The 23949-nt window shown below is 41.0% G+C and overlaps 1 protein-coding gene across 1 annotated transcript in view; it reads left to right on the plus strand.

The window, feature by feature from the left end:
• SETX (senataxin) overlaps positions 1-23949 on the plus strand; it is a 99367-nt gene that overhangs the window by 22712 nt on the left and 52706 nt on the right. The window contains exons 9-12 of the mRNA XM_012001583.1: positions 547-666; positions 4405-4576; positions 4713-4800; positions 5364-9551. Coding sequence (XP_011856973.1) covers positions 547-666; positions 4405-4576; positions 4713-4800; positions 5364-9551 — 4568 coding nt within the window. The remainder of the gene's footprint in view (positions 1-546; positions 667-4404; positions 4577-4712; positions 4801-5363; positions 9552-23949) is intronic.

Genomic DNA, 23949 nt, shown 5'->3' on the forward strand with positions numbered 1-23949 from the left:
GGACCACAGGCACCCGCCACCACGCCCAGCTAATTTTTTTGTATTTTTAGTAGAGACAGGGTTTCACCGTGTTAGCCAGGATGGTCTCGATCTCCTGATCTCGTGATCTGCCCGCCTCAGCCTCCCAAAGTGCTGGGATTACAGGCATGAGCCACCACGCCCGGCCTCAAAATACTTCTATACCATTTCCTTGATTCCAGATCTTAAGGTCACGTGTCGTAATTGGCAGTGATTTTTTTTTCTTTATTAGTGGTATATGGAGTATGGTACATCTTAAAATTGAAGGCATCTTATATTGATGAGATACAGTTTATATGGTAGTTATCTTAGAAGTTGTTTTCTAACCATTTTCTACTTTGACACTTGAATTAGTCTAAAGTTCTGTTACTTGGGAGCAGTTGTGTATGAATATCTGAGACTTAAGTGTTTGAGAAACTAAATACTATCTTGCTTCATCTTCCTGCCTTGTTTTTCTTTTGCAAACTAAACCAGGCATTAGAATAGTATTATTTCATCAATTCAATATGACTCTAAATGATCTTACAGGTATTTGCATGTTGCTGACCATTCTTGAGGAACAAGCCATGGATTCCCTATTGTTGGGCTCAGACAAACAAAATGATTTTATGCAATCGATACTTCACACTATGGAGAGGCAATCAGATGGTAATAAATTTTACTTGCTGAATGTTTTTGAGTATGGTGATGATGATGCACTTTAAAAACGATAGTGTCATTGCAGGATTTGGTGCATGTTGTGGAGAAAAGAGTTTTTCTGGTTTAGTAATAGATTCAGACTTTTTTGTTTTGTTTTGTTTTTTGATACGGAGTCTCACTCTTGTTGCCCAGGCTGGAGTGCAATGATGGGATGTCAGCTCACTGCAACCTCCACCTCCTGGGTTCAAGAAATTCCCCTTCCTCAATCTCCTAAGTAGCTGGGACTACAGGTGTGCACCAGCACGCCTGGCTGATTTTTTTGTATTTTTAGTAGAGATGAGATTTCACCATGTTGGTCAGGCTGGTCTTGAGCTGTTGACCTCAGGTGATCTGCCTGCCTTGGCCTGCCAAAGTGCTGAGATTACAGGCATGAGTCACCAGTGCTGGGCCCAGATTCAGACTTTTAAATCAGAAAGGACCTTTATAATTTAATTCAGTACCTTCCTTCCGTAGAAGAAGGGAAGTTAATCCACTTTTTCATGATGAAAAAGTTGGTGGTAGGATAAATATCAGGACCTCTGGGAGACCCATTTGTAATGACATTGTGGTTAACATTGTGGGAAAAGCCTTCTCTGTCCCATGACCTCCCTTTGCCTGCCTCTTTGTTTCTCTGTGATTCTCTAATACAGTAACTGCCAGCCACATGTGATTATTAAAATAAATTTAAGTCAGTTAAAATTAAAAATGCAGTTATTTGGTCCCACTAGTCATATTTCAAGGCTCAGTGGCCACACGTGCCTGTACTGTACCCTGTACTGTATTGAACGGTGCATAGACAGAACATTTCCATGATCACAGAACATTCTCTTGGATATGCTGCTCTAGATAGTCTAGATAATGAGGCCTAAAACTTGTAGTTGTCTTTATTATTAGATCCTGACCTCCTTTTGCTGGTGCTTGTATCATGCTAATCATGAAGGATCTGTAATTAAATAAGTGCTTCGAATCTTTTTGAAGTTAATGAATTAATAAAGACCGAGTATACCAGATCCTATGAAAACATAACGAATATAATTTTTCCCCTCTTTCTCTTCCCTTCATGCAACTTGAATGTTGTATATAAACTCATTTGTGGGAGATTCTGATATAAATATATTGTTATTCTTTTGTTGATAGGGCATATATATATATTTTGTTTTGTTTTGTTTTGTTTTGTTTTTTCTTTTTGAGACCAAGTCTCTCTCACCCAGGCTGGAGTGCAGTGGTGTAATCTTGGCCAACTGCAGTCTCTGCCTTTGGGTTCAAGCAATTTTCCTGCCTCAGCCTCCCAGGTAGCTGGGATTACAGGTATGCGCCACCATACCTGGCTAATTTTTTTTTTTTAGTAGAGATGGAGTTTCACAACGTTTGCCAGGCTGGTCTTGAACTCCTGGCTTTATGTGATCCGCCTGCCTTGGCCTCCCAAAGTGTTAGGATTACAAGCGTGAGCCACCACGCCTGGCCTGTGGCATATATTTTCTTGCTAGATTATATCTGATTAAGGCTATTACTCTTTTGCCAACATTTACTGCGTAAATTGTTCATTTCTTTCCCTTTGCCTAACTACATGTATAATTCTGTCCTTTCTGTTAAGCTAGCTCCCTTATCATCTTAAAAAAAAAAAAAGCGGCCGGGCGCGGTGGCTCAAGCCTGTAATCCCAGCACTTTGGGAGGCCGAGACGGGCGGATCACGAGGTCACAAGATCAAGACCATCCTGGCTAACCCGGTGAAACCCCGTCTCTACTTAAAAGAATACAAAAAACTAGCCAGGTGAGGTGGCGGGCGCCTGTAGTCCCAGCTACTCTGGAGGCTGAGGCAGGAGAATGGTGTGAACCCAGGAGGTGGAGCTTGCAGTGAGCTGAGATCCGGCCATTGCACTCCAGCCTGGGCGACAGAGCGAGACTCCGTCTCAAAAAAAAAAAAAAAAAAAAAAAAAAACCCTTTTTTTTTTTTTTTTTTTTTTCCTCTCTGTCACCCACCCTAGAGTGCAGTGGCTCAATCAGGTCTCATTGCAGCCTTAACCTCCCAGGCTCAAGTCATCCTGCTGCCTCTGACTCCCTAGTAGCTGGGACCACAGGCATGTGCCACCTTACCCAGCTCTCACTATGTGGCCTAAGCTGGTCTCGAACTCCTGACCTCAAACAATCCTCCTGCCTCGGCTTCCCAAAGTGTTGGGATTTACAGGCGTGAGCCACTGAACCCAGCCTCGTCTTCAAAATTTTAATTACCTCTTTGAGAAACTTTTCATAATGGTCTTCACCTAGCTACTTTCTTTCTTGTAAGCTTACTAGACACAGGCACTGTTTCAGATGCGGTGGAGGATAGAAAAATACATAAGAAAGTTCAGATGACTGTGGCAAAGTCTGAGAAGTATGAGGGAAGGAAAGTCCCAAGTTCAAGGATGACTTACCAACTAGCAGTAAATGAGTGAATTCCAGCACTTGCCTCAGAAGAGTACTGTAGATGACTGAAGTGGGGGAATGTTTAATATATAGTAGGAGGCATTTAAGCTGAACTTTTAAGGATGAGTAGGATTTTGATAGGTTGTGCTAGAAGCAAGGGCATTCTAGGGCTTATTTTGGAAAAAGGCAGTGATCTATTTTTGCTGTAGATAGTATATGATTACAGGAATATGAAAAATAAAAATGGAAATAAACAGTAGATCAGTATCTTTTAAGTTCTTGACTGAGGACTTTGAATTTTCTTGGAAGACAGTAAGTAGCCATTGAAGGTCTTTGAGTAGGGCAGTATATTGCTTCTGCATATCTAATAGAGAAGCAGGAAGTTGGATGAAAAGTAGATAATAGCAAAGCCACGTTGAGATACAGATGGATGAAGAGTGTGTATCTTTGCCTTACTCCTTAGCTAAAGAATTTAGTCATTGACTGGGCGCGGTGGCTCACGTCTGTAATCCCAGCACTTTGGGAGGCCGAGACGGGTGGATCACGAGGTCAGGAGATCGAGACCATCCTGGCTAACATGGTGAAACCCCATCTCTACTAAAACATAGAAAAAATTAGCCGGGCATGGCGGTGGGCACCTGTAGCCCCAGCTACTCGGGAGGCTGAGGCAGGAGAGCGGCGTGAACCTGGGAGGCGGGGCTTGCAGTGAGCCAAGATCGCGCGACTGCCTTCCAGCCTGGGCGACAGAGCAAGACTCCGTCTCCAAAAAAAAAAAAGATTTTAGTCATTTACACTAACTGCATGACACAAAATTCAGGATCATGCTGAAAGAGAATTTCTTGTGTTGTGGGCTTCATGTAGATCTGTAAATACCAAGTTTCCTTCTCTTTCCTTTGTATTTTTTCATCTTCTTTTCTGTTAGTTATTGGAGGATGGGACTACAAAGTTTTGGGAGGGGTTGAGGAGCTAAGTTAGAAAAGGTTGTTTCTGGTATGGCAAATAGGGTGTGAAAAGATTGTGTTTACCTAGACTGTTTTACTGTTTTCTTGCCCATTAAATAATTTGCCATTAATTTTTTTTTTTCAGAAGTATCATAGTATTGCTTGAAAAACAATCTTGAAAATGTACCTGCTTTTTAAAACCTATATGTGTCTAAGGATTGGTGGTGTGCTACTTTAAATTATTTGCTGCTTGGTTTTTAGTTTGGTTACTACTCACCAGATAAAGAATGCTTAATTCTCAATGTATTTTAGTATGTTTTTCTAACTGTTTAGTAATTCAACGATTTGTGCCATTGTATTTCAGATGATAGTGTGGATCCTTTCTGGCCAGCATTACACTGTTTTATGGTGATTCTGGACCGCCTTGGATCTAAGGTCTGGGGTCAGCTTATTGATCCTATTGAGGCATTTCAAACCATTATCAACAATGCAAGCTACAATAGAGAGATCCAACATATACGGAACAGCTCTGTAAGGTTAGTTCAGCTAATGTCAGGATTTATACATCATCTCTGTAAGAAAGTGTGTTCCACTGAATTTCTTAACAGGAGGTGTTTCTGCCTTTTTTCCCCCCTTAATTTCAGTAATTTCTATTTATTCTTAATATTTAAGGACCAAGTTAGAACCGGGGTCGTATTTGGATGATATGGTGACTTGCAGCCAGATCGTATACAATTATAATCCTGAAAAGACCAAAAAGGTATAAAACACTTTGAAAATTCAGATGCTATTTTATTGCCTTTGTATTGTGTAGACTATTTTATATAATTTGTTGAGTTGTTGATTTTATGATATGTAGCTATTCTCAATCTACTACTATGTGAAAGACCTTCTCATTGAACAGCAGATGTATTGTGCATTGGGGAAGATGGACTCTAACTACAGTGTGTATACTTTGGAAAATTAATTTCTAAGTACATTTAGGGAAGATGGAAAGTTTATGGGGACATACGTGGTATGACTAGAAATCAAAACTAGCTAGTGGAAAAAAGCTGAGAGTACATAAAAGTGTTATCAGTTTGTCTTTTTATGAAACTTTAACCTCAAAATTCAGTTTATATTTTTAGTTTCTTTGGAGTTAGGTATATTACGATTGTGATATAATTGTATGCCACAATTACACCATTCCATTGTATACCATAATAATGATGTGGTAAACCAAAATAAGAGAGTTGGGAAACATATTTTTCTTAACGACTTGGATGTTGAACCTGTCATAAGTGGTGCTTATTTATCTGAACATCAGCATTTCTTTCCTTTTAGGATTCTGGATGGAGAACAGCCATTTGCCCAGATTATTGTCCTAACATGTATGAAGAAATGGAAACATTAGCCAGTGTGCTTCAGTCAGATATTGGTCAAGACATGCGTGTTCATAACAGCACATTTCTGTGGTTCATCCCTTTTGTCCAGTCCCTCATGGATCTTAAGGATTTGGGTGTGGCTTACATAGTAGAGGTTGTTCATCATCTGTACTCTGAAGTCAAAGATGTCCTCAACCAAACAGATGCCATGTGTGACAAAGTCACTGAATTTTTTCTTCTAATTTTGGTATCAGTGATTGAACTGCATAGAAATAAAAAATGTTTGCATTTGCTGTGGGTAAGTTCCCAGCAATGGGTAGAAGCTGTCGTCAAATGTGCCAAGCTTCCTACCACTGCATTTACACGGAGTTCTGAGAAATCGTCCGGCAATTGCTCCAAAGGAACAGCAATGATATCATCACTGTCGTTGCATTCCATGCCATCTAACTCTGTACAACTTGCTTGTGTGCAGCTGATTAGAAGTCTCCTTAAAGAAGGTTATCAGCTTGGGCAGCAATCTCTTTGCAAGCGATTCTGGGATAAACTCAACTTATTCCTTAGAGGAAATTTATCTCTAGGTTGGCAGTTGACTAGTCAGGAAACCCACGAGCTACAAACTTGTTTAAAGCAAATTATTAGAAACATAAAATTCAAAGCACCTCCATGTAACACTTTTGTGGATCTGACTTCTACATGTAAAACCTCTCCTGCATCTTATAATAAAGAAGAAAGTGAACAAATAGGGAAGAAGTCTAGAAAAGATATGCATTGTTTGGAGGCTTCCAGCCCAACATTTTCTAAAGAACCAATGAAAGCGCAAGACAGTGTACTGATCAAAGCAGATAACACTATAGAAGGTGACAATGATAAGCAAAATTATATAAAGGATGTGAAACTAGAAGACCAGCTCTCAGCTGGGTCATGCTTAAAGCAGAGTAGTGAAAACATTTTTACTGAAAGAGCTGAAGATGAAATTAAAATAAGTACAAGGAAGCAGAAGTCTGTAAAAGTGAACTCCTCATATACACCAGAGGATTGTACTTCAAGAAATGGTCCAGAAAGGGGATGTGACAGAGGAATAATAGTATCAACACGTTTGTTGACTGATTCTAGCACAGATGCTTTGGAAAAAGTGTCCACATCAAATGAAGATTTCTCTTTAAAGGATGATGCTCTTGCTAAAACCTCAAAACGAAAAACTAAGGTACAGAAAGATGAAATCTGTGCAAAGTTATCACATGTAATAAAGAAGCAACACAGGAAGAGTACTTTGGTCAATAATACTATCAATTTAGACGAAAATTTGACTGTATCTAACATTGAGCGTTTCTATTCAAGGAAAGATACAGGAGTTCAGAAAGGAGATGGTTTCATACACAATCTTTCTTTAGACCCTAGTGGTGGTCTGGATGATAATAAGAATGGAGAACAAAAATCTCAAAACAATTTATTGCCAGAAGAGAAGCAATTAAAGAATGAAGAGTTAGATATTTTCTATTCCCATGAAAACAATTGTGAAATACAGGAATTTCATGTTGATGATAAAGATTCGATCCCCTTTACAGAACTGGCCAATACTTTCGAGAAGAAATCATCTTCCTTTAAAGATCTTATGACTGTACCTGAATCAAGAGATGAGGCGACGAGTAATAGTACCAATGTGATTTATTCTAACTTGACAAGAGAACAGGCCCCTGGCATCAGTCCTAAATCTGACACCTTAACGGATTCTCAGATAGACAGAGACCTTCACAAACTATCTTTACTAGCTCAAGCCAGTGTTATCACGTTTCCATCTGATTCCCCTCAGAACTCCTCCCAGCTACAAAGGAAAGGAAAAGAAGATAAAAGATGTTTCACAGCTAACCAAAATAATGTTGGCGATGCCTCCCGTGGACAGGTGATTATTATTTCAGATTCTGATGATGATGATGATGATGATGAAAGAATCCTGAGTCTTGAGAAACTCACTAAACAGGACAAAAGATGCCTTGAGAAGGAACGTCCAGAGCAGCACATTTCAACAGTCAAGGAGGAAAAGAATCCAATAAAGGAAGAAAAGACGAAGTCTCTTTTTCAGTTTGAGGAATCTGATTCTCAGTGTTTTGAGTTTGAAAGTGCATCTGAAGTGTTTTCCGTTTGGCAAGATCATCTAGACAATAATAATTCAGTTCAAGATGGTGAGAAAAAATGTTTGACTCCTATAGCCAATACCACAAATGGTCAGGATTGTACAGATTATGTATCTGAAGTTGTTAAAAAAGGGGTAGAGGGTATTGAAGAACATGCAAGACCACAGAGCAGTCGTGTTTCTGTTGAGGAATTTTGTGAAATTGAAGTAAAAAAGCCTAAGAGAAAACGATCTGAAAAACCAATTCCTGAAGATCCTGTGAGGCCTTCATCTTCTGTCGGAAATGAGGGCCAGTCTGATATTAATAAGAGAGATCTTACTGGAAATGATTTTAAAAGTATAGATAGAAGGACTACAACTCCCAATTCAAGTATTCAGAGAGCCACTACGGTTTCACAAAAGAAATCTTCAAAGCTTTGTACTTACACAGAACCCGTCAGGAAAGTTCCAGTTTCTAAGACCCCTAAGAAAACTCATTCGGATGCCAAAAAAGGACAGAATAGAAGTTCAAATTACCTCAGTTGTAGGACAACTCCTGCTATAGTGCCGCCAAAGAAATTTCGTCAGTGTCCTGAACCAACTTCAACAGTGGAGAAACTTGGCCTGAAAAAGGGTCCTCGTAGGGCATTTGAGTTGTCCCAGCGATCTTTGGATTATGTAGCTCAGTTACGTGATCATGGCAAAACTGTTGGAGTAGTTGATACTCGAAAAAAGACTAAATTAATTTCTCCTCAGAACCTGTCTGTCAGACATAATAAGAAACTGCTGACTAGTCAAGAACTTCAGATGCAAAGGCAGATCAGACCCAAATCACAAAAAAATAGACAAAGACTTTCTGATTGTAAAAGTACAGATACTACAAGAGCAGGGCCTCATACAGCACATAATTCTGACTTACTTGTACCAGAATCTGATAGGTCAGATTATGATTGTACAGGAGGAACTGAGGTACTTGCCAACAGTAATGAAAAACAATTAATAAAATGCATGCCTTCTGAACCAGAAACCATAAAAGCAAAACATGGGTCTCCAGCGACTGATGGTGCTTGCCCTTTGAACCAATGTGATTCTATAGTGTTGAATGGAACGGTACCAACAAGTGAAGTAATTGTCTGTACTTCAGAGGACCCTCTGGGGGGAGGTGATCCGACAGCACATCATACAGAGATGGCAACTTTGAACGAGGGAGAGCCTGACTCCAGCAGTGATATAGAGGAAGATAACTTGTTTTTAACACAAAATGATCCTGAAGATATGGATTTATGTTCACAAATGGAGAATGACAATTATAAATTCATTGAACTAATTCATGGAAAAGATACAGTTCAGGTTGAAGAAGATTCTGTAAGTCAGCCTCAGTTGGAATCTTTGAGTGGCACAAAGTGTAAGTACAAAGATTGTCTTGAAACCACAAAAAACCAGGGTGAATACTGCCCACAACACTCTGAAGTGAAAGCAGCAGATGACGATGTATTTCGTAAACCTGGTTTGCCTCCTTCTGCATCTAAACCTTTGAGACCTACCACTGCTAAGATTTTTAGCTCAAAGAGTACTTCACGAATTGCTGGTCTTTCTAAATCTTTGGAAACTTCTTCAGCACTTTCACCATCTCTAAAAAATAAGTCAAAGGGGATACAGTCAATTTTGAAAGTACCACAGCCAGCTCCCCTCGTAGCTCAGAAGCCAGTGGGTGAAATGAAAAATTCGAGCAATGTTCTTCATCCTCAGTCTCCGAATAATTCCAACAGGCAAGGTTGCAAAGTTCCATTTGGTGAAAGCAAATATTTTCCATCTTCCTCTCCAGTAAACGTTCTCTTGTCATCACAGTCTGTCTCTGACACCTTCGTTAAAGAGGTCTTAAAATGGAAATATGAAATGTTTTTGAACTTTGATCAGTGTGGGCCCCCTGCAAGTCTTTGTCAGTCCATCTCAAGACCTGTGCCTGTCAGATTTCACAATTATGGAGATTATTTTAATATTTTTTTCCCTTTGGTGGTATTGAATACTTTTGAAACAGTAAGTATGTGTTTCATTTGTATGCCTCTCCAAACTTTTCAAGTTACCTCTTTACCTTGCTGAGTGAAAATGAGAGTGTAGTTCAAAAATCAGCCGGGCATGGTTGCGGGTGCCTGTAATCCCAGCTACTCAGGAGGCTGAGGCAGAGAATTGCTTAAACCCGGGAGACGGAGGTTGCGATGAGCTGAAGTCGCGCCACTGCTCTCCAACCTGGGCGACAGAGCGAGACTCCATTTCAAAAGAAAAACAAAAAAAAGTGTAGTTAAAATAATTGACCTTTTTGATTTAGATACTGCTTTTAGATTTCATGGTGAACAGACATTTGTGCCAGCCACTGTTCTAGATACTGGCAATACAGAGGAAACTAGTTTTTTTGAGATGGAGTTTTGTTCTTGCTGCCCAGGCTGGAGTGCAATGGTGCTATCTCAGCTCACTGCAACCTCCGCTTCCCAGGTTCAAGTGATTCTCTTGCCTCAGCCTCCCAAGTAGCTAAGATTACAGGCATGTGCCACCAGGCCTGGCTAATTTTGTGTTTTTAGTAGAGAAGGGGTTTCACCATGTTAGTCAGGCTGGTCTCGAACTTCTGATTCTGACCTCAGGTGATCCACCAGCCTCGGCCTCCCAACGTGCTGGGATTACGGGCATGAGCCACTGTGCCTGGCTGAAAACACTTAACCCTCTGCTCCTTGGAGCTAATAGACACAACTCGGGGTGCTAATAACATACCAAGTCGAGAGGTAACACTGAAGGAAATGTTTATTGATACACAGGTAAAGGAGGACTTCTCAGAGGAGACAGTTTCTCATCTGCATTTGTTTTGTTTGTAAATAACAGAGACCTCTGCTGTAGTTTTCTTGAGGAGGTAGCAAAGGGTGAATTACATCGAACACAAAGTAGTAGTAATGAATCCTAAATTTCTCTACACATCAGACTTCCCAGTTTCTTTTTTTTTTTTTTGAGACGGAGTCTCACTCTGTTGCCCAGGCTGGAGTGAGTGGTGGTGCGATCTCAGCTTGCTGCAGGCTCCGCCTCCCGGGTTCACACCTCCCGAGTAGCTGAGACTATATGCCACCACGCCTTGCTAATTTTTTGTATCTTTAGTAGAGACTGGTTTTCGCCATATTAGCCAGCATGGTCTCTATCTTCTGACCTTGTGATCCACCCGCCTTGGCCTCCCATAGTGCTGGGATTACAGGTGTGAGCCGCCGCACCCGGCCCCAGTTTCTTACTCCTCATAGCAGCTGGTCTGTGTAACAGCCTCCCCAACCCCAGCACATCCTATTCTGGTTTTTCTCTCCTTACTCAAGTAGAGTTGACAAACGATAAGATTCCCAGTTAAAATTTGAGAAAAACAGCAAAAAATTCTTTAGTGTAAGCTTTCAGTTGCGTTTGGAAGGATTTTTGTGTGTGTGTTTTCAAGGCAGGTAAGAGGTGGGAGCAAATTTTTACTTATTCCTTAAATCTTTGCGAATACAGTAGGACTCTTAAAACTAACAATGTTGAGGTAAATAGTCATGGTTCATTAACTTGATATTTGAGTGCCTAGTGTGTGCCAAGTGCTCTTAGAAGTGTGGGAGATGAAGTGGTGAACAAGACAGATGAAGTTTCTTCCTTCTGGAAGTGACCATTTCAGATTGAGATAAAGACTCTAGTATGATCTAGAACGAAGGGGACAGGACACTTTTTGGAGAGATCAGATAACCTCTATGAGCAGATGATATTTACACTGAGACCCAAGTGACTGGGAGTTAACTGTGGGAAGTATGTTCAGGCAGAGTGGAGTGCAAAGACAGTCTGGTAACAGTAAGATTGGAGTGTTGGAGAAGGAAGTGTAATGTACAAAGGGACAAGTCTACTACAAAAGAAGGGAAGTGAGTTGTTAATGCTGTACCTGGTGAGATAAATGGCTTTTATATAGCTTGAGTCAGTGTATCTTCATAAATGTGCTTTATGTTTAATCTTTTGATCAATTTGTGCCCCAAATTTTAGCCATTGTTGAGAGTTGCTTTATTATTTTTCTTTTTTCCTAAAGTACTTTTGTTTTAGCAGGAGTTGCTTTATTTTCGCTGGAAAGCACTAAATTGCTTAGAAGCCATTCATAACCCTATGAGGGATAGACACATACTTTTATTTCCTGAGTTAAAGGTACTTATTAAGATTTATTTTCTTCAGGACATTTTTGTAGTCTCAGCTTTTTTTTTTTTTTTTTTGAGACGGAGTCTCGCTCTGCTGCCCAGGTTGGAGTGCAGTGGCCAGATCTCAGCTCACTGCAAGCTCTGCCTCCCGGGTTTATGCCATTCTCCTGCCTCAGCCTCCCGAGTAGCATGTGCCACCTCGCCCGGCTAGTTTTTTGTATTTTTTAGTAGAGACGGGGTTTCACCATGTTAGCCAGGATGGTCTCGATCTCCTGACCTCGTAATCTGCCCATCTCGGCCCCCCAAAGTGCTGGGATTACAGGCTTGAGCCACCACACCCGGCCCGTCTCAGCTTTTTAAAAACAGAATGAGCATAAGTTCCATTTGTACATATACAGAGTTTAAAATTGTCAAAGATTTCTATCTGGCCCATTATAAAGAACATCAGGCACCCCCATCCCCTAAGTAACTATTTTCTTTCTTTTTTTTTTTTGAGACGGGTGTCGCCCAAGCTGGAGTGCAGTGGCACGATCTTGGCTCACTGCAAGCTCCGCCTCCCGGGTTCACACCATTCTCCTGCCTCAGCCTCCCAAGTAGCTGGGACGACAGGTGCCCATCACCATGCCCGGCTAATTTTTGTATTTTTAGTAGAGGCGGAGTTTCACCATGTTAGCCAGGATGGTCCCAATCTCCTGACCTCGTGATCTGCCCGCCTTGGCCTCCCAAAGTGCTGGGATTACAGGCGTGAGCCACTGTGTTGGACCCCGAGTAACTATTTTCTATTCTTAATGAGTCCTTTGGAAATTTCTTTCCATATTTATTTATTTATTTATTTATTTGAGACAGGGTCTCACTCCTGTCCCCCAGGCTGGAGTACAGTGGTGCAATTATGGCTCACTGCAGCCTCAACTCTTGGGCTCAGGTGGTCCTTCCATCACAGTGTCTTGAGTAACTGGGACTACAGGCTCACACCATAATGTCCAGCTAATTTTTGTGTTTTTAGTGGGGGCAGACTTTTTCCCATGTTGCCTAGGCTGGTCTCAAAACTACTGGACTCAAGCGATCCACCTGCCTTGGCCTCTCACAGTGCTACGATTACAGGCATGAGCCATCCTGCCTGGCCCTCCTTCCATATTTCTGAGTAACATTCCCATATTGTAACTCCTTGATTTTTCAGTTTTAGGCGTTTCTATTTCCTGCTTCAGGAACTACCCCCGTTCCCAGCCCAACACTTGCACACACCCTTCCTGTTCCCTCATCCTCATTAGGGGGTTGTCTTGAAATTTTTAGATCCATTTTTGTTATTTTGACTATGTGAAAGATATCTTCAGCTAAGCCGTGTAGTATGCTGTAATTGCCTTTCCATTTCCTTCCAAACTCTGTTTTTTCCTTGGATTTATTGTTTTATATGTTTATTTAATTTTCTGCTTATTACTAAATTAATGCCAGGCTGTCTTTTTTTGAATGTTTAAATCTCTCATGATCAGGTACATTAGTTAATCTATAAATTTGTTCTGTGTGTGGTGCATGATGATATTCCTGAAATAGTAGTCCTTATCCTTGGGTTGGGTCCCAAGGGCTCCACCCCCGTCATCTTTCTTGGTCACTCATGTTAGCGAGGCCTGTCCTTCAGGCTTCCAGAGAAGAGGGTATATGGGAGGTACATTTTTGAAACTTTGTATATCTTAGAATTTCTTTAATCTTCTCATTTTCTTTAATTTTTTCTATCTTTCATCTCATTTTCTTTTTGTTCTCCTTTCTTGGAGGCCACCTCAACTTTTCTCCCAAATCCATTGAATTCTTTTTAGCATATTTTTAGTTTCCTGGAACTCTGGTTCTCTGAATAGTCCTTTATTTTGTGGATGTGGTATTTTTTATTAGCTAAAGTTTATTAATGATAATTTTAAAGTTAGCTAAAAGTTGTTCTCTTTTTGCATGGTTCCTGTCTCCCCAGTTGGTTTTTTCCTGTTCATTTTAGTGTTTATAGTCCTTTCTATTAATTTCTTTTTTTATGTGGTAATGATTTCTGGTGGTCTACTCACATTTAAGAACAGGAAACTAAAAAGTAGATTGGAACATTATTCATGGTAGCCAAAAAGTGGAAACAACCCAAATGTGTGTGTAGTTGATGAATGGATAAATAGGTCTGTTCATACAATGAATGGAATAATATTCAGCCATAAAGAGAAGTGAAGATCTGTGTTCACTAATGAACCTTGAAAACATTGTGCTAAGTGAAATAAGTCAGGTTCAGAAGGTCACATATTGTATGATTCCATTCATATGTATTGTCCAGAATAGGCACATCTGTAGAGACAGAAAGATGAGTAGTTGTCAGGGGAAGGAAGGAGGTGGGAACTGGGATTGCTGATAGGTACAAGGTTTCTTTTGGGGTGATGGAAATGCTGTGGCATGAGGTAGTGGTGATGGTTGCACGGCATAGTAAATAAAACCATAGTACTAAAAACCACTGAGACGTACACTTTAAAATGGTGAATTTCATGTTGTGTGAAATACTGTCTCCATTTAAAAAATGTTACTTTAAAAAGAATAAATTTGATTAGCAACAAGTTAAGAAAGATGCCTAGGAAAACATGAAATCTTCAGATATTTTTACAAAAATGAACCCGTTTATGGTTGCACTCTGGAAGGCAAATGTGATCTGAGGGGTGCCGTAGCATGGTAAAACCCAACATTAGTTTCATTCTTTATGGTAAGGTTTTGCGTTTAGGTGCAGTTATAATCTGTATTTTGTTATATATATAAAAGGTGAAAACACCAGAAGCTCTGAGTGAAAGGGTGGGCTTGTTGACCATTGGCACTTCATTAGGAAGCCCCACCCCACCATTATGTCAATGTCTTTTTTTCTTTTTTCTTCAGATGGAGTCTCACTCTGTTGCCCAGGCTAGAGTGCAGTGACCCGATCTCGGCTTGCCGCAACCTCTGCCTCTTGGGTTTAAGCATTTCTCCTGTCTCAGCCTCCCAAGTAGCTGGGACTACAGGTGCACACCACCACACCCGGCTAATTTTTGTTTCGTTTTGTTTTTTTTTGAGTCGGCGTCTCATTCTGTCGCCCAGGCTGGAGTGCAGTGGCATGATCTTGGCTCACTTGGCTCACTCCTGGGTTCACGCCATTCTGCTGCCTCAGCCTCCCAAGAAACTGGGACTACAGGCGCCCGCCACTGTGCCCAGTTAATTTTTTGTATTTTTTAGTAGAGACGGGATTTCACCATGTTGGCCAAGATGGTCTTGATCTCCTGACCTCGTGATCCACCCACCTCGGCCTCCCAAAATGCTGGGATTACAGGCGTGAGCCACCGTGCCTGGCCCTAATATTTGTATTTTTAGTAGAGATGAGGTTTTGCCATATTGGTCAGGCTGGTCTCGAACTCCTGACCTCAGGTAATCCACCCGTCTTGGCCTCCCAAAGTGCTGGGATTACAGGTGCAAGCCACTGCACCCAGCCTATCAGTGTCTTTAGGCTTTATTTTTCTTGTCAGGTCTCAGTTCCCAAAAAAGAATCATCAAATATTTTACCTGGGAAGTGTAGGCATGGCAGGGAGCTGAGTGTGGGAAGAGGGCTGGGATAGGAGTTAGGGAGGAGAGGTGTTCAAGCATTTGGTATATACACATTTACTTCTTTTTTTTTTTTTCTACATAGTATCCTCATCCTTCTTGCTGTCACCGAGGTCAGAGACTGCTTATCCTTTCTAGAGACAAAATCTCTTGTCATTTTTTGCTGGGATGAAGGAGCAATAGTTTCCTTCCAGCCATCCTTATAGAGGTCTGTTGCTTCCCAGTTGGACTTCACATTCTTGGACTTGCTAAGTTAGTTCCATTCATCCCTCTGCTTTGCAGCTTCCAAAGTTTGGTTACTCTTGTCTCCTCTTCCGTCCTTTTTGTTCTAATTGGTCAGTGCTGTTTTTAAAAATCTCTTTGGTGTTTTAGTGGGGTTTCAGGAGGGAAGGAAATGGTGTATGTTCAATCTACTTTGAAGTTACACCTTTCTTTTTAACCATACAAGTTCAGCCATCTTGTTTAATCATTTCTGGTTTATACAGGCCAATAATTATTGGTTGTATTAAGATGCCTTGTTTAATTTTAGTTTTTAGTCTTTGTAATAAGCTGTGGGCTGTGGCGTCAACTGCAATTCTGAACCAAGAGTCACACCCTATTCCTGTTGTAATTTGATGCAATTTTACTTTCACTTTGTTAATGGGATGCTATAGGGTGTACAGATTTATTTATTTATTTTTTTTTTCCTGAGACGGAGTCTCACTCTGTCACCCAGGCTGGAGTGCAGTGGTGCGATCTCGGCTCACTGCCAGCTTTGGCTCCTGGGTTCACGCCATTCTCCCTCCTCAGCCTCCTGAGTAGCTGGGACTATAGGCGCCTGCCACCAGGCGTCCGCCACCACATTTGGCTAATTTATGTTTTAGTTTTTGTGTGTGTGTGTGTGTTTTTTTTTTTTTTTTTTTTTTTTTGAGACAGAGTCTCGCTTTGTGGCCCAGGCTGGAGTGCAGTGGCCGGATCTCAGCTCACTGCAAGCTCCGCCTCCCGGGTTCACGCCATTCTCCTGCCTCAGCCTCCCGAGTAGCTGGGACTACAGGCGCCTACCACCTCGCCCGGCTATTTTTTTGTATTTTTTAGTAGAGACGGGGTTTCACCGTGTTAGCCAGGATGGTCTCGATCTCCTGACCTCGTGGTCCGTCCGTCTCAGCCTCCCAAAGTGCTGGGATTACAGGCTTGAGCCACCGCGCCCGGCCTGTTTTTGTGTTTTTAGTAGCGACGGGGTTTCACTGTGTTAGTCAGGATGGTCTCAATCTTCTGACTTCATGATCCGCTTGCCTCAGCCTCCCAAAATGCTGGGATTACAGGTGTGAGCCACCATGCCCGGCCTAGACTTTTTTTAGGAGGGTTACCAAATTTGGTTTATATCCTATTTAGAACCTGAAACATAGATTTAATTATTTGGTTATGTTTATTGCAAGTGGAACATAGTGACATTACGCAGAATTATCCCTCACAAAAGAGAAATGAGAACAGATTCAGCTTTTAGAAATGAGTCTTTTGTATATTGATGTGACTGGAAGATTATTTTTTTGATCGCTGTATTTAACACATGAAAGTGTTAATTGGATACATGTGCACTGTTTTGCCAGGGACCAATTTTTTTGCAGTCGGTTGTGGCAAATACTCTTTTATTTTAAAACTTAGATGTGCTTTCTGTTTCCTGCAGTCCTCCACTGTTACCTCTATTGTGTAGCGGTCACTGTAGGTTGCCTGGACAGGGAGCAGGCAGGCAAGGAGTACTTTTCTTGGGCACCAACTTCGATTCTCAGTGCCCAGTAGGGAGATGGCTCTATTTCTTTGGCCAATTTCAGACAAGATTGGGTGAATTTAGGGTGGTATGGCTATAGATGCTTTGGCTAATTTCAGATTGTAATCAGTTCTGTGGAGGAAACAGATAGGCCAATATGATGAATTGTTGTGAGTGGCGATATTGGGAGGCTGCTCTTGAGACCTGGCTGAGATCCAGAAGAAGAAAGTATTGTTCGGGAGGTGGGGTGGAATGTCAAGAATGTAATGCCATGAGATGGGAACTGAGTCTTACGAAGAAAGAGATTAGGCTGGTATGGCTGAAGTGAAGTAGCTGATAAGGGGTAAAGAGAAATGAAATAAGATTGGAGAAATAAGAGCCAGATACAGCCCTGTAAGCTGCAGTTGATGTTTCATTCTCAGTTCAGTGAGAAGGTACTGAAAGCTTTTTATTTGGTTGGTCATTTAGACTGGGGGAGTAGTAACATAATACCAGTTGACGTTTTTTACACACCATTTACTGCTGCTATGTGGAGGGTAATCTGTGGAAAGGTAAGCATAAATGCAGTTGACCAGTCAAGGGGCTACTATAGTAGCCCAGGAGAAAGATAGTGGTGGCTTGATTTGGGTGGTAGCTGTAGAAATGGAGAGGAATTCAAGATATTGGGGGTAAATTTTGGAGAGAGTACTTAGAAGACTTGGTGATAGAATTGAGGGGGGAGTTTAAGAAGGGAGGATGATTCTGAAGTTTTTGGCTTAAGCCTCTGGTTAGATTGTGATGCTGTTTACTTGATGTCAAATGATCATGGGTTAATGACCCTCTCTTTTGGGAGTGACATTGCTGAAGCCAGGGAGTGTAGTTGAAGATGTTAAACTGATACATATTGTGAGAAACTCTGGGGCAGCCTAGGATGTGATTGGGTTCTTGGGATGGGAAGGAAATAGTAAGTAGAGCAGACTAGAATTCCTATAGATGGGAATTAAAGTAGAAAGGAATTTCTTAGGTTTTCCCCCTTTTTTTCTTCCCCTCATTACCCTGGGCTAGAGTACTACCCTTATGTTACTTTGTGGTGCAGGGCAGGAAAGTTGCAACTAGCTCATATCTGCCAAAAGCAGTGGGTAGCGTTAGGGTGGCATTGTATCCCAGCTCCTATGAGGAGTAATTAACAGTGGATATAGTTGGATTGCTTGGTTCTTGAAAGTTCACTTGTTCCCTCCCATCCCTAAGGCTGAATTACTGTAACCAAGGAAGTCAGAATTCAGAAAGGTAAGTATCAGGGCAGACTTAGAGATTATAATACTGAAATGCTTATTCCCAGAGTTGTATCCCCATGACTCTCTACCCTACTCATCAGTAGAGATACAGAAGCTAGGTGGTGCTAGGCTATAGCCACTTGTTCCTGCAGTGTTCCTTTGTAGCTGATGTGCCTGGTCTCCCTGGGGAGCATACATTCAGAGGGGAACATCTGCATTTCCTTTCTGGAGTATAGTCACTATAAGCGAAAAGTAACAAACCAAACAGCGTGGAGCAGATAAAGCAAAATTATTGGAATAGTCAGAATAAGATTTAGCTATAAGCATATTAAATATCTCAAAGAAAGGGCATGGTGGAAACATGAAGCAAGAAGGAGAAACCATAAAGAACAACAAACAGGAGCTGGTTGGGGATAGAGGACACAATCGTTAGAGAACTCAGTAAATGGAGTGGCTAGTACATGGATACAACTGAAGAATGTATAGGCAAGCTAGAATGTCCACTCAGATTCCCACAAGTTATCACGAAAGGATAGAAGCAGAAAATAGAAAAAGCAATAAAGTGGATAGAGAAGTGTTAATATATGTGTAATAAGGATCTCAGAGGGAGAGAAAAAAAGTATAAGACCAAGATTTTCTTAGAGAAGGAGTCGAGAGTTGAGATTGAGAGGGCTTTTAATGCCAAGGGAATATAACTGAATGAGTGTATACATAAACAGCTATATCGAGACCTTTAGAATGTATTTAAAAATGTAAGTTCCGGGAACAATGTTACCTGCCAGAAATAAAAAAAGGCTAGAAAGGTTTAAGATGAAAAAATGGAAAAAGATGGCCAGGTGCAGTGGCTCATGCCTGTAATACCAGCATTTTGGGAGGCAGAGGCCAGAGGATCGTTTGAGCTTGGAAATTTGAGACCAGCCTGGACAACAAAGTGAGACCCCGTCCCTTTTTTAAAATAGGAAAATTATACGGCAAACAAACATGAACCAAAGAAAGCTGGAGTTGCAGGTTTACAATCAACATTTACTTTAACATGAGAACAATTCAGAGGGGCAAAGACACTAGATACCAGTAAAAGGAACAGTTACCCAAGCGTATACAATTGATTGTGAACATGTATATATATAATAATTCAAAATAGACGAAGCAACAATTGATGGAACAGTTGCAGATGATGACAGCTGCTATAGATACTCAGTGATAATAGTTCATTAAAATGACAAAAATGGAGCAATGAATAATTGGAAGAGACACGGTTCTGATCATTTGCGGATGACCTACATAGAAACCCCAGTAGCATCAATATTTGGGCACAAGATGGATGTGCAAAAAAATAAGTCGTGTCCCTCTGTAGCAGCAGTAGCCAGTTAGAAAATATGAAAGAAAATATCATGGTAACTGGAACTGCATACCTGTTAGTAATTAGTCTAATGATGAATGCATGAGACATTTATGGAAAACACTTTAAGCTATTTTAAAGGTGATGAAGATGTTTAGTCTTTTTTTTTTTTTTTTTTTTTTTGAGACGGAGTCTTGCTCTGTCGCCCAGGCTGGAGTGCAGTGGCCGGATCTCAGCTCACTGCAAGCTCCGCCTCCCGGGTTTACGCCATTCTCCCACCTCAGCCTCCGGAGTAGCTGGGACTACAGGCGCCCGCCACCTTGCCTGGCTAGTTTTTTGTATTTTTTAGTAGAGACAGGGTTTCACCGTGTTAGCCAGGATGGTCTCGATCTCCTGACCTTGTGATCCGCCTGTCTCGGCCTCCCAAAGTGCTGGGATTACAGGCTTGAGCCACCGCACCCGGCCCGATGTTTAGTCTTTTGTTCAAAATGGAGAGGTGCTATGTTCATGGATGAGACAGCTTCACATTGTAAAGATGTGAGTTCTTTCTGAATTCATTTATAAATTTGATGTAGTTCAAGTTAAAATCCCAGCAGGATTGTTTTGAGGTGATTGATAGACTTATTTTAAAATCTGTAAGGAAAAGCAAAATGTATTATAATAAAATCACTTTGAAAAGAACAGCATAACTAGGGCATGGGGGGAATGATACTTGCCTTATCTGCTATGAAGCTGTTTCAAAGCCGTAGTAATAGACACATATGAGAGTGGCACAGGGCAGGCAGATAACCGGAGAAACAGTGGGAGACCCTTTGGCTCCTAAGAAGGAACTCTTCCTTCTTGCATGTGTGTCAATGTTAGATAAAATGAGATAAATAGGACATCACAAATCAGTGGGGAAGGGATAGGTCGTTAGAGGAAACTGGCCTACTTCACTGGGAAAAAACAAATTAGGCTAAGATTCATACTTTATAGCACGTAAACTGGTTAAATCATATGTTTGGAAAGTAAAACTAAAGAAATTGAAGAAAATACCAGAAAACATGTCAGTTTGGGTGATGAAAGTAATCATAAAAGCAAAAAACAGCCACATTAATGGATTAATGCATATTAATGGATTTTATTCTGTCAAAGTTAATGTCTTTTTAGTGAAGGACTCTATATTTGGAGTCAACTGATAGGAAGAAGAGAGTTTTAAAACATTCCTCAACTGGCAAGAGATTAGTAGCTAAAACACACAAAGCACTTTTGTAAATCGACAGCAAAAAACGGAAATCAGTAGAAGATGGACAACAAATAGTTTGCAGAAGGGAAAACTTGGTGTTAATAAGTATATGAAGTGTTACTGAAAGGAGGAAAGGAAGTTAAAATAACAGGTGAGCAAAAGTTTGTGATCCTTTATGATCTGGCAGTCTTATCCCTGCATAGGCTCACTAGAAGAACGTATACACGTCTGTCCATAAGGGATCTATGTCTTGGATGTCATTTATAGGATATAGAGTTGGAGCTGATTAAAAGGATGGATGAATAAAATGCTGTTTCATCCTAAAGAGTACTATGTGAGTCAGTCCCAGAAGTCTTAAAAGTTGGTTGAAAAGACAAAATACCTAGTTTATAGTAGAATACTATTTGTCTAAATCTCTCTCACACACAGCCCTTCTGGATTTTTCAGTTATACTAACACAGCTATAGTGGATACCTAGGGTGGAGGTTGTCATGGAAGTGGAATCAATCAGGGATACAGGAGAAATCAAATGATGAGGGCCTTGCATAGACTTTTGACAGTGCGTCACGAACCGGAGATTTGGGTTAGCACTACCTGAGATGGGTAAGGAAAAATAACAGTAAGGAGGTCATCATTGAGTCTGATGGGTGGGTGATTTTTGTGCAGCAGTGGTTAAGTCAGAAACCAGATGTAAAAGAAGTGAGTGGAAGGAGTGTTTTGAAAACATACGCATTGATGGGGAGCAGGAAAAGGGGGGCACTAAGCTAAATGGTCATTTGGAGACAAGGAAGGGTTTTGTTTATTGTTGACAGGGTTTTCTTAGAGCAAATTCAGTGTATATGCTCATGGGAATGAGCAATGGGCAGGAAGAAACTGATGCAAGAAAATGGATAATTCTAGGAATTTTAAGTCCTCAAGGGAAGAGGGATCCAGGACAGAAATCAGAGAGTTTGCCTTAGACTTCTGTAATGAAAGGGGACAGGACATGGAAATGAATGTCAGTTGCTTTGTCTGTTTTGGGGTTTGTGTTTGGCTGTCTTATGTAAGGCAAGGACAGTCTTGGTTATTGGGAGCCAGTGCTGCAGGAACTTCTTTGCCCCAGTGAAACAGCTGTTGTTTTAATAATGTAATTTTTTGGCCAGGCACAGTGGCTCACGCCTGTAATCCCAACACAGGAAGGCCAGGGCAGGCGGATCATCACTTGAGGTCAGGAGTTTGAGACCAGCCTGGCCAACTTTGGTGAAACCCTGTCTCTACTAAAAATACAAAAATTAGCCGGGCATGGTGGTAGGCACCTGTAATCCCAACTACTCAGGAGGCTGAGGCAGGAGAATTGCTTGAACCTGGGAGGTGGTGGTTGCAGTGAGCCAAGATCGTGCCACTATATTTCAGCCTGGGCAACAGAGCAAGACCCTGTCTTAAAAAATACAAAATAATAAAAATAATGATAATAATTTTTTAAAGATAATTTTCTCAGGATCACACACAAAACCTCATTATAACCAAACAGTGTATTTAGTCTATGTGGAAATATTTTTATCAAAACATAGTATTTATTTGATCTGAAAAATGTTAAATTACTAAATTATTAGGAACAGCCAGTTTTGTAGAATAATCTATTCTTCTTAGTTACTGGGGAAAAAGAGAACGCAGACCTCCTTTGAAGATGAGGCCTGACTATCTGTCTTTCCTGTCTGGAGTGGGAAGAACAGGGACATAGTTTGCTTCTTTGAAGTGATAGTGCTTTGTGAGATTGTTACAACATTACCACTGACCTTTAATACTTGGAAAGCTAGCTAGACTTGGTGGCTCACATCTGTAATCCCAGCACTTTGGGAGGCCAGGGTGGGTGGATTACCTGAGGTCAAGAGTTTGAGACCAGTGGGCCAACATGGTGAAACCCTGTCTCTACTAAAAATACAGAATTTGGGTCAGGCGTGGTGGCTCATTCCTATAATCCCAGCACTTTGGGAGGCCAAGGCAGGTGGGTCACCTGAGGTCGGGAGTTCAAGACCAGCCTGAACAACATGGAGAAACCCTGTCTCTATTAAAAATACAAAATTAGCCGGGCGTGGTGGTGGGTGCCCGTAATCCCAGCTACTCAGGAGGTTGAGGCAGGAGAATCACTTGAACCCGGGAGGTGGAGGTTGTGGTTAGTCGAGATTGCGCCATTGCACCCCCACCTGGGCAACAAGAGCGAAACTCTGTCTCCAAAAAATAAAAAAAAAGTGAGCCGGTCATGGTGGCGCATGCCTGTAGTCCCAGCTAATGGGAAGCTGAGGCGGGAGAATCGCTTGAACCCACGAGGCTGAAGTTGTAGTGAGTGGAAATCATGCCATTGCACTCCAGCCAGAGCAACAAGAGTGAAACTCCATCTCAGAAAAAAAAAAAAAAAAATTGGAAAGCCACTGTATATTCATCTCTGTTCAGTGTATTCTGAATGTTCTTATGTTCAGAGAGCTTGTTTTCTTTTTATTGTTTATTTTTTACAGCAGCTGACACCTTTTGAAAGGAGTACGTTTTCTAACCATCTGCATGATTTTTCATCCTCTGAACCTAGTTGATTACTTTTAACTTTAATAATGCTCTGATGGACCACAAACGTACACTTGTTTGTACTTTGAACAGTTATTTCATTTAGTGTGAAACTACTAGCTCATGTAATTTATGATTTCTTAATTTCCCAGGGCCCCATGAGTTATGAAACAGATAAACCTCTAACTGCATCAAATATACAAAGCTGTGAATTATGTAGTATATTGAGTATCTATTCATTAGGACTTTTTACCTAGCTAAGTTTCTCTTTGGTAACTCCGGAATTTCAGTTATCTTTAGTTGATCATTATAGCTTGACTATAAGAGATCCACTTAATCTCTGGCTCATGGGATTGCTGTAGAAGTTAATATTAGGCCCAAATAATTTCAAACTGAAAGGATCTGCCCTCCTTTTTTCAAGATGGAAACTATCTAGGATCTTCTGGGTACTCTTAGGTAAATCCCTTGTGACAAAATTTTATTGATCCATTTTTTTAATCTTTGTTGTATACACTAGGATGCATTTTAACAGCTTTATTAAGGTATACTATACCATAAAAGGTACCCTTGTAAGGTGTATAATTGAATGGT

Source organism: Mandrillus leucophaeus, unplaced genomic scaffold (assembly GCF_000951045.1).
Source record: "Mandrillus leucophaeus isolate KB7577 unplaced genomic scaffold, Mleu.le_1.0 Scaffold665, whole genome shotgun sequence".
NCBI lineage: Eukaryota > Metazoa > Chordata > Mammalia > Primates > Cercopithecidae > Mandrillus > Mandrillus leucophaeus.